At 53.4% G+C, this 14,587-nt stretch overlaps 1 protein-coding gene and 1 long non-coding RNA gene across 12 annotated transcripts in view; one reads left to right on the top strand and one right to left on the bottom strand.

Moving 5' to 3' along the window:
• HPSE2 (heparanase 2 (inactive)) overlaps positions 1 to 6,054 on the bottom strand; it is a 114,073-nt gene extending 108,019 nt beyond the window's left edge. For 4 of the 11 annotated variants that reach the window (XR_012662920.1, XM_075108175.1, XM_075108183.1 and 1 more), the window contains exons 1-4: positions 5,254 to 6,054; positions 3,786 to 3,955; positions 3,260 to 3,479; positions 2,565 to 2,722 (exon numbers count right to left, since the gene is read on the bottom strand). Coding sequence is in view for 10 of the 11 variants with exons in the window: in XM_075108175.1 (XP_074964276.1) it covers positions 2,565 to 2,722; positions 3,260 to 3,479; positions 3,786 to 3,955; positions 5,254 to 5,958 (1,253 nt within the window). In the remaining variant the exon portion in view is untranslated. Of the gene's footprint in view, positions 1 to 2,564; positions 2,723 to 3,259; positions 3,661 to 3,785; positions 4,282 to 5,253 lie in introns of those variants that run through there. The other 7 variants (XM_075108176.1, XM_075108177.1, XM_075108184.1 and 4 more) reach the window with 6 other exon arrangements.
• Positions 6,055 to 6,799: 745 nt separating this feature from the next.
• Positions 6,800 to 11,531, top strand: LOC142063869 (uncharacterized). Its single transcript, XR_012662921.1, has 2 exons — positions 6,800 to 8,544; positions 9,370 to 11,531. It is a non-coding gene; the product is annotated as an uncharacterized LOC142063869 (long non-coding RNA).
• The last annotated feature ends 3,056 nt before the right edge of the window (positions 11,532 to 14,587 follow it).

Below are 14,587 nucleotides of genomic sequence, written 5' to 3'. Positions count from 1 at the left end.
AAATGCCTCAGATGGCCACATTGGGGTGGCCTGTGAGCACACAGAGGAGTGCAGCTGCCTGTGACATGAACACCACTCGCAGAGCTACTAGTAACTGCAGTTCCCTGAGCAGTCTTGTACCTGTGCCCTCAGCCTCTCAGTCCGGCACCCTACTGAGCTGCTGCAGCTGAGAGGAGCATAGGACATGCCCCTCCCTCCCCATCTGTGCACCTGCCACATGGGCACACGAGGCACAGGAACACCCGCAGGGGCTGCACAGGGACCCCAGACACTGGGGTCACAGGCCTGGAGCCTGTGTACACCCACAGGGCAAAGGGTCAAAAAAACAAACACTGGAAGCAGAAAACAACTGAACTATCACTTGCCATGTCACTAAAAATCACTGAGGTGATGCACAAGACTTAGAAATTCACAGATTACTCTTTTAATAATTTTCTGACTTCTTTAACTAATCGAGACCCCCAGCTTCTTCCCTACTCCCGTGCCCCTAAAGCTTAGACAAGAAATTTCAGAAAATAGATGCTGGCCATACAACATCCCACAGATATGGAAAACAACCCAAACCACCCCATATAACTTGGGGAGGGGGAAGGGTACCTAGTGGGATGCTTGCTGCCTTCTTACATGCTCAGGTGTGATTGGCATCTTTTTTCTGTGCTGTCTGTTCAGGCTGTAAGGTTTTTGTAGAGAGGGCACCTACTTGCACATTTTGTGCACGCCCAGATCCCAGGCAGGTCCTGGGCATGCCACAGATGAGGGAACAAAAACCAGACCAGTGCTCTGAAAGGAGAAGATGGCTGCTCTGATCCAGTACAGCGGGGCAGAGAGTTGCAGTGGCATCAGGATTTCATTTTGGAGAACTGGATCCCTCTAGTGAAGCACTCGGTGCAGCCGCAGCACAAAAAGATGTGAGCTACTAGCAATTCTATAGCCCTGGAGTTTGCACACAGATCTTAAGAACAAATACGAAAGCTTTGCTTCCAGGCAGGAAATCCCTTTTACCACACCTTTCTGATTTACACGGATGCTTGATACACACCACATGTGTCCCCTCCTTCCCTCACCCACGTTCACAATGGTTCTGTTCCATATTTAAGTGATGAAAAGTTAAGACCTGTGGTTACAACTTCTATGAGAAGCTTCATTTTGAAGGGCTGCTACATTTCAACTTTATTGCCACGAGGAAAACTGAAAAAACCAAAAGCTTTCAGTCCTTCCCTAACATGAAAGCTGTTGTGAAGACATTTAATAAGTCTAAGTTCTCTCCTGCAAGTTGTTGAAATATTGAGAGTGGGAAAATTTATTCCTACAAATATTTTGTATGACTCCCATCTACAATTTTATGCGCTACACTTAATTTCTTCTGTTCGAGGTGGCTGCGGCAGGTTTGGTCAGCATTTTTTCCCGAGGTGCATCTCAGTAGGCAGAGCTTACAACAAACCCTTCACCTGAGATTTGTTACGAGGAGACAAAAAGCAAGGAATAACATTGGGATTGCTCTGGCTAGGAGACCAGGAAAGATGGAGCACACAAGCTTACCCACCTGCCTGCGTGTGGGAATAGAGGGACATTTATCTCGGTGAGATCAGATGTTACACGAGGGAACAGCGGGAGCAAGAGCCATCAGAAAACTGGCAAATGCATCTGCTTTTTCCATTCAGCACTGTGCTGCTGACTAGATCTCTGCAAAACTTCCTCTGTTCCACAGACCTGCCCACTGGGATCTGTCTGGCATTAATTGGCCTTCAAAGTTACTTTTGGAAAGATCTTCAGCTAATTTTGGGGATTCGTTGAGTAGGGAAAAAAGTTAAAAAAAATAAGCAGGAGAGAAAAATCAATAAATTCTTGCATGCGGACATAGTATTCCACTTCTTAAAATAAGTGCCTTAGGACGGAAACTCGGCCCTGACTTTTCTACGAAGTTTCTTTGTGTGAATTAAAGGCCGCAAAAGGTGGGAGCCTCTGGCGGAGCTGAGGAGCACTGGGAGGAGAGTAGGGCCGCGGAAAGCCCGGGGCCAGGCGGTGACTTTAGGAAGGACCGAGGCTGGCAGAGCGACCCGGGCACCGACAGGCAGAGCGGCGGCGGGGCGGCAGGCGGCGACCGGGCGGCCACCGACCCCGGCGGGGAGCCCAGGGGCTGCGGCGGGCGGAGAAACGAGGACCGACGCCGGGGTCCTGAGGGAAAAGCAGGGCTCTCCCGCCCCGAGAGCCACTGGGCGGTACTGCAAAGGCATCCCGGCGCTGCGGTGCCCTGTGCCCGCCAGAAGCCGGGGCAAAGCCCCCTCTAGGGCCGGTGCTGCCCGCTAGGGAGCGAAGGGGGTGCGGGTGAGGGGGGTGGGATACGAAAAGCCCCGCTCCCCGGTGCCGGCCTTTTGTTCCTGGGGGCCGACATCCGCCGGGCTCCTCGGGTCCCCCGGGTAAGGGGGCGGCTGCCCTGCCCGGTGCCCAGGGACGGCGCGGCCCCGCCTGGGCGCAGGGCGCGGCAGGGCAGGCGGAGCGGGACCGCCCGGTGCCCGCAGCCCCTCGCCGCCGCGCCCGCCCCCCGCCCCGGCCCCGGAGCTCACCGTCCTCGTAGTTCTTGAGGTAGTAGTCGGGGCCAGGCCCGCCGCGGCTCTTGGCCGGGTTCTTCACGTTGTGGAACTGGAGAAAGTCCGTCCTCTTGCCCGCGAAGCGCAGGAAGGCGGGGGCCAGGCCCCGCGCCAGGGTCACCAGCCGCCGGGAGCTGGGGAGAGGAGAGAGGGGCTGAGGGCGCCGCGGGCCGGGCCCTTCCTGCCCCGGTACCGGCGAGGACGGGCGGCCGCGGGGCTCCGGGGCCCGCCGCTGCTCTCCCCGGCCCTGCCGCCCCGCCCGGTGCGGGTACCACCGGCTGCGGGGCTTTGCGCGGGCCCAGCGGGGGCCTCCGCGCCCCGCCGATGGTGGCCCGGAGGCCGGCGGGACCCGGCTCGGTGTGGGTGTGGGTGTGTGTCCCTCCGTCTGTCCATCCGTGTCCCCCCGCCCCGGCGCCCCCCGGACAAGTGCAGCGGCGTCCTGGAGGCAGAAGCGGTCAGAGACCCGCACAGCCCGGCCACGCCACGCGGGACCGTGCCGCGGGCCGAGCCGCCGGGGAGCGGAGCCGAGAGGGGAGGGAACGGGAGCCGGCCCGGCTCCGCTTCTCCCGCGCCTTCCCGCCTCCTCGCCCCGCTCCTTCCCCGGAGACGGCGGCCGCAGGGACCCTCGGAGAGGGCGTGCGGAGGGGACCCGCTCTCCCTCCCCGACTTACCCAGCAGGGAGAGGAGGGCTTTCTGGCCGTCCCAGCGCCTCCAGGCCGCGGCCGCTCCGCACCGCCGGTGGAGCCCAGCGCAGCTGCAGCCCCCCGCGCCCGGCTGGAAGTCCGGGGAGCGGAGGGCTCTGAAGACCTGGCCGACACCCCGCTCTCCGCCCGTCGGGACCTGGGGAAGGCTCGGCTCGGCTCGGCAGGCGGCCCCGTTCCTGCTGCTGGGCTGTTTGGTTTTGGTTGTTGGGTTTTTTTTTTTTTTCCCTGTGCTGCCTCGGCCCCGTATTGTGCTTTTTGCAGAGGAGCGGTCGTTGGAGCGAGAGGAGCACGACATTTTTGCAGTCATAACTGATAAGTCTCCGAAATGGTTTCTCCGTTGCAAACATGTGCATCTTAATGGAAACCATGGCCTCGCTCCCCTCCGTCACAACAAGCGCCGCCAGCAGCGCGGAGCCCGGCGGGGCTGGGCGGCGGGGCCGCCGGGGCGCCCCGCGGGCGGCGTGGGGAGGGCGCCAGGGGGCTCCTGCCTTACCTTAAGAAATCGAGCCAGCCATCATGAATGATGGAGGGGTCCAGCTGCAGGGAGAGGAAATTCTCACTGATTATCCTGACAGGGCTCTTGGTGTTGACATCAAGGAGAATGAGAGTTCTTCCCTTCACACCTGGAGGTTTCTCCACCGGCAGCGCTCTCCTGTCCCCGGCCTGGGAGGGCAGCGAGAAGGTGGCCATGAGAGCCAGCCCAGGTGCCATCAGGGCTAAGAGCCCGGGGGAGCAGGAGCTGGGACAGGGCATGCCGGAGAGCAGGAAACCCCTAATTAACTCGCTGTCTGCAGGGGCTCGCTGATGGCTAATTGTCCTTATCTAAAGTGTGGGGCGCTCTGCCTTTTTTTGCAATGTTTTGGTGCTGGTGGAGGGGAACTCACGCCCCTGACCAGCCTTTCTCGCAGCCGGTGCCAAGACTCCTTGCAGCCAGCACCGCCCCTTTAAGAGATGCAGGCTCCAGACATTTTTAACTTTTTGAAGGTAAGGGGAGGCTCCTGGTTTAACCCCCTCGGCTCGGGGCCCGCCGGACCGCCGCAGCCCCGCCAGCACCGAGCTTTCGCTTTGCGCCGGTTCCACAGCCCACCCGCGGCCGCTTTCCGCCGCAGGAGCTCCCGCACCGAGCAAAACCGGGCCGGAGCCGGGACACCGAGGAGCTCGGGACCGGGCCCGGAGCGCGGCGGCCGCCCCGCACGGCCCTGGCTTGTCGCCGGCTGCAGGGACGGCCGAGGAGGTAAGGCAGCGGGGGCAGCCAGGGCTGGGGGGAAAGGGGGGTACTCACCCCCCCCCCACCCCCCCCAAAAAAAAAAAAAAAAAGAGCCCTACCGGCGGGGAGAGCCGGGCCGGGCCCCGCGGGGCTGGGGCGAGAGCCCCGGGGCCGGGCGCTGAGGGCTTCGCGGCACCCGACGTGCACAGCGGGGCTGGGCGCTACCGGCGGCCCGGAGCCCCGACACGGCACGCTCGATTCGCCCGGAGCCACCGGCTCGGCCCGGCCGGAGCACGAAGGCCGCTCGGACGCCGCGGAGAACCGGGGCCCGGGGGATGGGGCCGACGGTTGCCCTCGGGGCCCAGCGGTGTCCGATCTGCCGCGGGGAAAGGAGAGAGGAGGCAGCAAAAACGCCAGGTGCGGGAACGCCCGCACCAGGGGTGCAAAGAACAGCACGGTTCGATGGGACCGACGGTGCCCCCCGCGCCGGGGCCAGCCCGCCGTCGCTGCCTGCGGTACAGCCCGGGCTCGGCGCGCTGCAGAGGCGCAAGCGGCCACGGTTCTCGGCGCTGGGCGTAGGCTTGTGACACCCGGGCTCGGAGGGGGCTGCCGAGCATCCTGGGAGCGATGTTCCATCTCAGGGAGTGTCCATCCGAGCCGGGCATCCTCTCTCGCCAGCAGCCGGTTCCCGGGCTGGCGCCGGGCTCCCGCACACCGGCAGTCAGCGAGCTCCGGGACACGTAACGCGTCCTACCTGGGCGCTCCACCGCCGCCGTGGCCGGCCCCGGTTCCCTCTTCGCCCCGGCCAGGCGGCATGCAGGCTCCCGGTACCGCTGCCCGGCCCGGTGAGGGAGGGCTGCCAGCGGCCGGGCTGAGCTGGGCCCGGTGCGGTCCGTCGGGGCCCCGCAGCCCCAGAGATGGGGCGCCCGCAGCACCATCTGCTGGTGAGGGGCCCGGCGCGGGAGGGGGGGGGGAGACGGCACCCACCTGCGGACACCCCCCGCGCCGGGATCGGAGGTGCCGGGGCTGCGGGGAGCAAGTGGGGGCTCCCGGATCCCGGAGCCGCACGGAAGAGCCGCCAGCCGGCAGGGACGCGCCCTCGGGGAGCCCGGCCGGGGTCGAGTAGGGGCGGCGAGCGCTGCGCCGTGGCCGCGCCGGGCAGCCGGGCCAGGGGCGCTCCGGAGCACCGGCAACCCCGTCCCGTCCCGCAGGACTCGCCGCGGCCGGAGCCCCCTCCCGCTCCTCCCGGTACCCGTGCAGAGCTACCCCCCCTCCTCGTCCGCCCCGGCCGGGGCCCGGGAGGCGAAGGGAGCGGAGCTGGTGTCCACCGCGACGGCGAGTCCCGGCGCTCGGCGGAGCCCCGCGCGAAGTGGAAACACTCGGGCCTTAAGCCCGGGGGAAATCCACGGGCAGCGCCGTCTCCTGTGGAAATCTGCCCCACGAAACGCTTCGAGCCCATCGCCCCGTGGGGTCACCAGCCCTGCCCCGCCACCAGCCCCGCGTTAGCCACGCAGGGGTAGCGGGGGCACGGAGTCACCGTGCAACGACCAGTAACGGGGCAGAGGAAGGATAAAACATACCTCTGGCTCTGCTACGGGTGAGCCGGGAATGCACAAACCAGGATTTGGCGTGAAATCGTCCCGCTAAGGCGGAGAGGGGAGCGGGGCTCATAACCTGCCTCGGAAGAGGCTGCGAGCGCAGCGTAGGCTGACAAAAAGCAGCCAAGGGGTGCCCGGAGCAGCGGGGCTTTGAGCGCTAGAAGAAGTAAGAGGATCCGGGGGAAAGGACTGTGCAATTTCAGCTGTGCAAAACCCTGGCATCCCGGGACAGGAAGAAGGCAATTTAAGCCTGGAAATTCGTGTGCGGCTGCAAACACTTCAGCCGCAGCTTGCAACAACGCTCAAAACTGACCCAGGACCTGAAGCCTCCGCTTCAGAAGCTGCTCGGTTTTGGGGTCACCTCCGAAAGAGGGACACGAATTTCTGAATCATCTCGTTGTTTTATAATTTTTTTCCCTCTGTATTATCAGAAGATGTCAGCAAGGCTTCAGGGGCATTTGTTGCTCAAATCAGTGTTGCGGTTGAAGGCCGAAATTTTGCATCGCACCTCCAGGAAGGATGGCTCTATTTTAAAACGAAACTCTGGTGCGTTATGTAGTTAAAGACAAGACAGAAAACACATTATCTCGCTTAACCTCCTTTTTTTTTTTTTTTTCCTCCTTACAAACAAACTGCTTTAGAGGATAAATGTGTTTATTCTGAAAAGTTCTTCACAATTAGTCTCTGCTTCGAATGCAAACTCCGGATGCGGCTAAGTCACATATCTGCGGAGATATCACCAACAACACAGCACAGCAGGGAAAGGGGCAAAAAGTCTCCCAGCTGCCAGGGTCAACTTCCAGATTCTGGGAAGACGGCGCTAAAGGAAATATTCACTTACCTATCTCAGCTTTCCAGACCGACACCTGGAACCAGCCCCGATCCTGTGGCCTCGGAAAAACAATTGCACCCCACTTTGCATCTGGCTGCAGCAATGGCAAGTCGAATCTGAAAATACACCGGTTTGGGGTTTTTGGGGGTTTGGTGGTGTTTTTTTTCTTTCGTGTGGTTTTTTTTTTTTTTTTTTTTTTTTTTAAATAAATCTTGGGTTTGCTATAGAAGCCTTTTAAACGCCAAAAAGCTTTGGCTGTCTGGGAGCACCGGGGCAGCAGCGGAGGTGCGGGGAGCGCCGGGCCCCGGGAGCCCCGGGAACCTGCAATGGGGGACCACGGCGCACCCCCTTCACAGCAATGCATACCAGATAGGAGGTATCTCAATTTACACCAGCTGCGACCCTGGCTCGCCGTCGCAGGGGCGGCGAAGCGCTGGTCCTTTCTTATATTACGATAATTACTTTAGAAAGCCTGACTCACATAAAAAGTATCTATAAAGATTTACTCGCGGTTTTGTCGATTTAGAAATACATTTCTCCATTTTCCATCTACTCAAAACTTGCTGTTTTTAATCTCCAAGAGTCATTGGGAAAGAAAACTGGGGGAGGAGAAGCATTTCTATAAAGAGTTTAACCAAAGCACATTAAATATTTTCCCAACATCACCAAATAAACAGCAATCCTCCAGCTCCCTATAAACTATTTAAAGCGTGACATATCATCTCTTCTGCTCTTGCCAATGTACTTTCCTTTTAATTTATAAGGCGATTAGAGCAGGGGCCTGTCTTTTTGTGTATATTTGCAAAATGTCTGGCACCCTTTCAGTCAGTCGCAGTTCACAAACACTTAAACCTGCATTTAACTTTGTTATCATAGGTAGTTACTTCGATTTTTCTTCACTTTTGTAGAGCTACTGCCTGTGAAAGTGGTAAATGGTCTGAGCAGTTTTTGAAGGGTTCCAGCAGAGGAAACCTCTTTGGATGGCAGGGTTGATTAAAAAAAAAAGGAGAGGAAAAAGCGCAAGAGAAATTTCAACTGAGATCTCAGGCTGTATAAATCGGCCCAGAAGAAAACAGGGAAACCTCTTTAGGAGGAACCGTTTTAGTTCACTAGAAAATAAACTTCTGCTCATAAATGATGAAAGTTATTATCATCAGAGGATGTGCTGTACCAAACAAACCTCCATTAGGCTGGGAAGGATAAAACAGGCTAGACAGCCTTTAAAAAAAAAATAATCACGTCTTTGATTCCCAAGATATCAACCATGTCTGTTTCTGTAGTGCTGTCAAGTAAACCTGAGTTATGGATGCTCTAAAAGAAGCCAGCAAGGAGAACATTCAGCAAGTGAAAATCAAGAGCACTACTCATAGATACTTTACCAAAATATACTTTCTTTTCAGACTCTTTAAGTTCCTGCCCTGTACCATGGCATGGCAATTTCTGAGAAGAACAAGACCAGTGAATGTGGTAATGCTGTGGTCATCAGAGCATGCAACTGCACGGCAGATTCTTTTCACTTAAGTTTTTGCTCTTTCTGCACTGCAGTGTCCATCATTTTCACCACAAGAGCCTTAATGTCTGGAATGCGACCTCCTAAAACTGCCAGTGCTTCAAGGTGGGTGTTGCACAGTCTGAACTCCACTGCTGAAACCATTTTCTAGCACGTTTATATATCATATCTAACCTGAACAAGCAGGCAGAGGACAAGTGCTTGATTTAATACAGTATCCGTGCATTACTCTTTAATGTAGGTGACCTGGGAAGTTCTGTAACAAGCAAATACATCTGTCTGGGCTAGGACGACCGGCTGGCTAGGGAGCTCAGCAACAGCGGGAGGAAAGCAAGCCTACTGAGAGAGCTTCCTCCCTCCACACATGCAAAAAGCAAGGCATTGATCAAAATCAACTGCCTGGCTAGTAACAGCACAGTTGGCAATGCTGTCTTTGCATTTTTGCCAGCATGAAAGGAACACAAACTGGCATCTCCAAATCTAGCCGTAGGAAAATAGAGCACGGTGGTGTCAGCTTTCCTGTGAGAGATAATCTGTACTCGCTAGCTGCCTAATTAAAAAACCTATACAAATAAGGGACAGGGACAAAAAGAAGGCACCAGTCCCATAAAGGCTGTGAGTGTGTGCTCTCCCTAGCTGGCAGCCATGGGAAGACACATGAGAAATGAGGGATGAGGTGGAGTTTTAGGCAGCTTCTGATCAATGATCTTTTTTTCTGTCTCTTTTTCCTTTTTGTAACTTAATTCCCAGTTCTGTGAGCAGTTAGCTACCATGTGCTCTGCTACAATGAACTGCATTTACTATTTTCCTTGACCTGCCTAAATTGATGTGTGGTCTCAAAAATACTCTGACAAACCCAGGGTACCCTCATCCTGCAGATTTCTCTGTGGAGAGAACTAGCTAGCTCCCAAACTGTCCATCTCCCAACAGGTGTTTTTTAGCTCTTGAAAAACTGAGATGTGTGATTTCCATAAAGCTGTGAGAATGGCTCTGGAGGCTGGTCAAACCAGGTGCTGTCCCAGCAGACAGAAATCCGCTTTGCCCACTGCGTCTTCAGCAAGCAGAAAAAAAGTCCCAGGTAATGACTGAGAACACCTCTGTATAACGTCCTTTGACTGAGAACGGCTCTTTAGATCCATGAACTTCCCTGTACTCATCAATGGCTGGGTCTGATTCAGCTTTTGTCTTTCGTATCTTGAGTAGAAGCAAACGTGGCAGCAATTTGTTATAGTCAAAGAGATAAAGAGGACAAACAACAGTGAGACACGGAGCTCCGCAGCGATCCAAAGACCACAATAGCCTCAGAAACATTTTCCTCAAACTGAGCCCAGCCCTGAGGAGCAGAGAAATGTGTAGAATTATCCTCGTTTCACCCGAAAAAGAAAGAGAAGTGAATATGCCGGTTTTACAAGCCTGAGCATGAATGTAAGCAAGTATTTGTCCCATCATCTGGGAGTCTGGGAGGAGATGATAGAGGTAAAGGAAGAGGGAAGGGGCGGGGGGGGGCGGGCGTGTTTTTGGTGGTAAAAGTTCACAGAGACCTTCTATTCTTCTGGAGAGATGCTTCACATTCCAGCAGCAAAAATGAAGGAAGCGGACATGAGGAGTAGATCAGAGAGGGGAAATAGGAAGATGGATGAAGTGCAAGGCTGGAGGAGCAAACGAGTCAATTATGAAAAAGAGGAAGGGGCTGTGTGCAGAGACCAATAAGGAGATGGAGCTCAGGGGAAGAAACAGCAGCCAAAACGTGTTCAAGTCGGGGATGCTGCTGGGGTGAGGGAGGCAGAAAAAAATCAGAATCTTTCAGGTAAAGATAAAATTGTAAACCTCTGTATCTATTTGATTATGGAACCTCTGTCACCAGCTCTATCAGAACAATTAAGCGTGGCCCTGCTATGGACAGAGACAGGGGAAATCAGCTGTGTCAAAGCTGCAAACCGTTGGCTTGCATAGAGAAATCAGAAGCAAACTATGAAACTCATGGCTAAAGAGCAAGAGGAGGAACCATTGAGAACTATGGGTCATGCCTGAGAACCAGGCAAGCAGATAAAGGAGAAAGGAAGTGAAATGCCAGCGATGTAGATGCAGTGGATGCCCAGGATGAACCCAGGAGATGAGGAGGATCAGAAGTGAACACCACAGAATGAGGAGGAAAGGCCAGCAGTACACCATTGAGCTGTACTAATGGAGGGAGGAGGAGTGGGGCTGATGCTGGATAGATCTTAAAATAATAGTCTGCTTACATTGTCCACTGAAACCTATTAAATAAATCCAGAAAAAGCAATCCTCTTTCTGCATAAATTCCAATAACAACAGTTAAGTTCCTGAGCTGCTCCTCTTTATCGCAGTGGTGGAGTGACAAAGGTCTGCAAGCATCACTTGTAAGGTTGAAAGTACAGAATCTGGAGAATCTCTTTGGGATTCTCTAACCATGCAAAGACACGGTCTGCCTGCAGCTTTACACAAATCTGACATTAAGCCCATTCCTCCTACTGACAACGAACAAGCAAATGGTTCCTTCCTCTGTCTTAGGAGCAAGGGGGCAGGAGAAAAGTGTTGCATCACGACAAAGAGCTACGAGAGAAGCATTTCCACAGCCCTTACAGCGATACAGCCTCACCTCATCACTGCTTCAGTGCTGGCAGGGGTGCAGAAGCGCAGGGGAAGGTGCAAGGTCCCTAACCCAGGCACAGTAGCTTATCCCCTAGACACAACTGCAGGGAAAGATCATGTATTTGTAGTGCGCACATGTCCTTTGTCCCTTCTGTCACGATCTGGGTGTTGCCTTGTTTCTTCTCCCTCCACAGTTTCCCTTCTGTTAGCCCTTTAGTAACAGCAACATGGAGAAAGCTAAACATAAAGCTATATAAGCAATATAATAGGCATGCAATTGCATGTCTATTTTCTTTGAAAAAATTATGCTTTATTTCCTGTATAATGGAAACTACAGTTTGATGTTACAACTATTGGGTTTTGACTGAATGCAGAAATTTGACTTAAACAATGACATTTCCCCCTGTATTTAGTATTACCATATGTCACTGATTATATATTTAGTTGCAGAAATGAATTAAATTTCATGGCTTCCTCAAGTTAGATTCTCTTGGAGTGGACTGTCTTTTGTTACTAACCAAAATGCTTGGGAAACAGTTTAAATCAAAACAGCAGGCTTTTGGTATCATTTCAGGAGAAAATTGGTTATCACAAATCGAGCGCTTAACACGTCATCATCCAGAAGGCTGGGTAAAGCTTTGCAAACCTGCAGCAACCATGGCCAGGACAGAGAAAAGGGGTTAATTGAACACCACAGACACAGAGGTGGGGGGGGGAAGACACAGTGCACTGTCTGGAGCTCCCTTGCCTGGGGTCTTATTCCTTCTGCCTCAGAAGTTATCATATATCCCACATCTCAGGGCTTATTTCACTTACTTGGGGAAAGTAGCTTCTCTCAGCTGACTAGAGAGCATTAGCAACAATCATGTTGCACACATGTTCCAGGAGAAGCCAGCCTTGTGCTTGCTAGATCTCTTCCCGCTTTCTGGGGGGGGGGGGGGGAAATTCCAGATTTTCTTTACTCCTTCTGTTTCCCATCATGATTTGGACTGCTAACATTTCTATCCCCACCAGCAGTCCCTGGTGGCTCCTGGCCCTTTTCTAGAGGACCAGCAGACAGCAGATCCCCTGGGCTCCTGTCAACCAGGAAGGAAGTGTATTGCAACCTGCAGCCTCTGGGAACCTGGCCTCAGACCTTAAAGTCAAGGTGGTATGAAGGGACTTCACAAAATTCCCCATGTCCACACTTCCTGCCTCCTCCAGGCCCTGCCTGGACCTGCACAGTCAGAGCTGGTGGAGGACTGCTGCCATCAGAGATGTCACCACTGGCAGGGAACATGGGCGTTGCAGGCTGTGACACAGAAGCTGCAAAGGGAGCTCAGTGGTGGCAGACATGGTGTAAAGCAGAACCTGAGCAGTCCTGGTGAGCGGGAAGCAGGTTATTATTCCTAACTGGAGAGCAATGTGGTAAGGGGAGAACAGGTAAGAGAAGGAAACATATAAGTGTAAGAAGAAAACAAGGACAGCCATGCCGTGCTTGCTGAAGGACTCTCCAGGCAGGATATAGCCAGGACAGGCCTCAGTGAGAGCCTTGCAAATTCATGTCATACTTTGCCAAAGACTCAATCAATTGAGCATGTGCTAAAGCTCAGTTTGTTTTGTCTTATTTGGAGCTTTGGAAGATATTTCCTATCTTGACTCATTGAACACGCTCCAGCCACACACCTGCAACTTCTGGAGTGCATCCTCTCAGCGAGAGGCTGGCTAGCACGTCGTCACTTACGCAGGGCAAATCCTACTGAAAGCACATCAGACCACAGCTTTCGCACCAGTTTACTTTTACATGTAGCACATGTAAGCTAACATCTGGCAAGAACACAACTATGTCCTGATCGAGATGGAGCTCATTGCAACAGATGGTGTTTGATACTGCAGGACCAGGGCAACTCCACCCCAAACGGAGCATTATTTCTCTTCTGTGTCTTTACACTCTCTGGCCACATCTCTTTGGGAATGGAGCTATTGTCACTAAGGCTTTGCAGTCCCCTCGAGACCATACGCCACACTCAACCTACAGGTCACTGCCTAGTCCTAGCATCCAGGTTATTTTACTCCTGTTGAGGTATCTCAGTGCATGAAGCAGGATCCTGATGCAATTGTACATTAATACAACATGAGGTTAGCAATACTCTGAACCAGACAGTGCCTCCAGTGAAGGAGGAAACTTCCTCTCCAAGCACACAGTAGCTCTGCCAGCATGCACGCAAGCAGCACTGGTAGTTAGCAATCTAACAAGCAACATCTGGTGCCCATTTTGGGGCAAAGGATGGAAAAGCCAGCAAAGAGCAGTTGCCAGGGCCACCACTTCAAGCCTGAGAGTTTCACCCTAAAGGGAAAAGCATTCAGAAGAGAAAACCCAGCATCGAAGCGAACATTGCCACGACTCTGGAAGAAACGAGACATGACCAAACATCTCTGCAACTTTACACAGTTACTGTCCCAGATTTTTTTTTTCCCCGAGGTTTATTTTGCCAGTAGAAGCACGGAGAGAGATTGCCACCTTGTGGTTCCTCCTCCTGCAGTGCCATGGTTTGGTTTGTTGTTGGTTTGGGCTATTTTTGGTGGTTTTTTTTTGTTGTTGTTGTTGTTGGTTTTTTTTTAATTGTACTAGCCCGAACCAGTTTCCAAACTGCTGTCCAAGGATTTCTGGTGTCAAGGGTACTACGGAGAACAATATTTTCCAAGCACATAACTAAAAAGCAAGCCAGTAATTCACAGCCTTCAGGTCCTATACTAAGAAACTCCTCACTAGAATATCTTTCAGGAATCTAATCTGCAAGTTAACAAAGACAATTACTACCACAGGTACCTAGCCTCCAAACAGTGATCCAAAATGCTATGGCAGGGATGCACAAAACCGGATCGTCTTTACCATATTCTCAGCATCAAGAAATCCGTGAGAAATTCAGGGCTGATGACAGCCTGCACTTTCAAAAATTCGGGATGGTCTCGGTCAGCAGTTCCCACAGGGTCCTATATAAGGTGTCCACGTGCTTGTGCCCACCACCTGCAGACAGAAAGGCAGGAGCAGGCTGAGCTTCTCCCTAGTCACTCCAGCTAATGCTTAGGAGAGTTTGTAAGATATGTTCCTGAGGTGGTACAAGTTGGAGTAAGGTCTGGAAAAGGAAGTTACCAGTTGCCTCCTCCATAAATCACACCCAGGTAGAGCACCAGACAGTATTTCCCCAATGAGCTAGGGAAAGTTAGAATGGGAAAATCTGCAAAAGCTTGTGAAGCAGCATACGGCTGCTGTGAAATCCCAGGGAATTAATCAAATTCGGAAAAAATTTAGCTGCCTCTCCCAGAGAGGGGGAAGAGTCTCTCCTAAAGCAGCAAGGAGCACAGATCTCCCTGGCAGCTTTTCAAGCCTATCTGCCTGCTGACATACTGACACAGGAAGTGGCCCATTTTCTTGGGTGCTATAATGAGTAAATAATAAGAAATTTTGAAGGCCATCCTTTTCCTCCATGACATTTTCTGACTAGCTTCCTGCTTTGCCATTAATGAGCTCGTTATAGCTGTAAGCAACGGACTG

Source organism: Phalacrocorax aristotelis, chromosome 12 (genome assembly GCF_949628215.1).
Source record: "Phalacrocorax aristotelis chromosome 12, bGulAri2.1, whole genome shotgun sequence".
Lineage (NCBI taxonomy): Eukaryota > Metazoa > Chordata > Aves > Suliformes > Phalacrocoracidae > Phalacrocorax > Phalacrocorax aristotelis.
The sequence above is the reverse complement of the archived record's forward strand: the minus strand, read 5'-3'. Positions and strand labels throughout refer to the sequence as shown.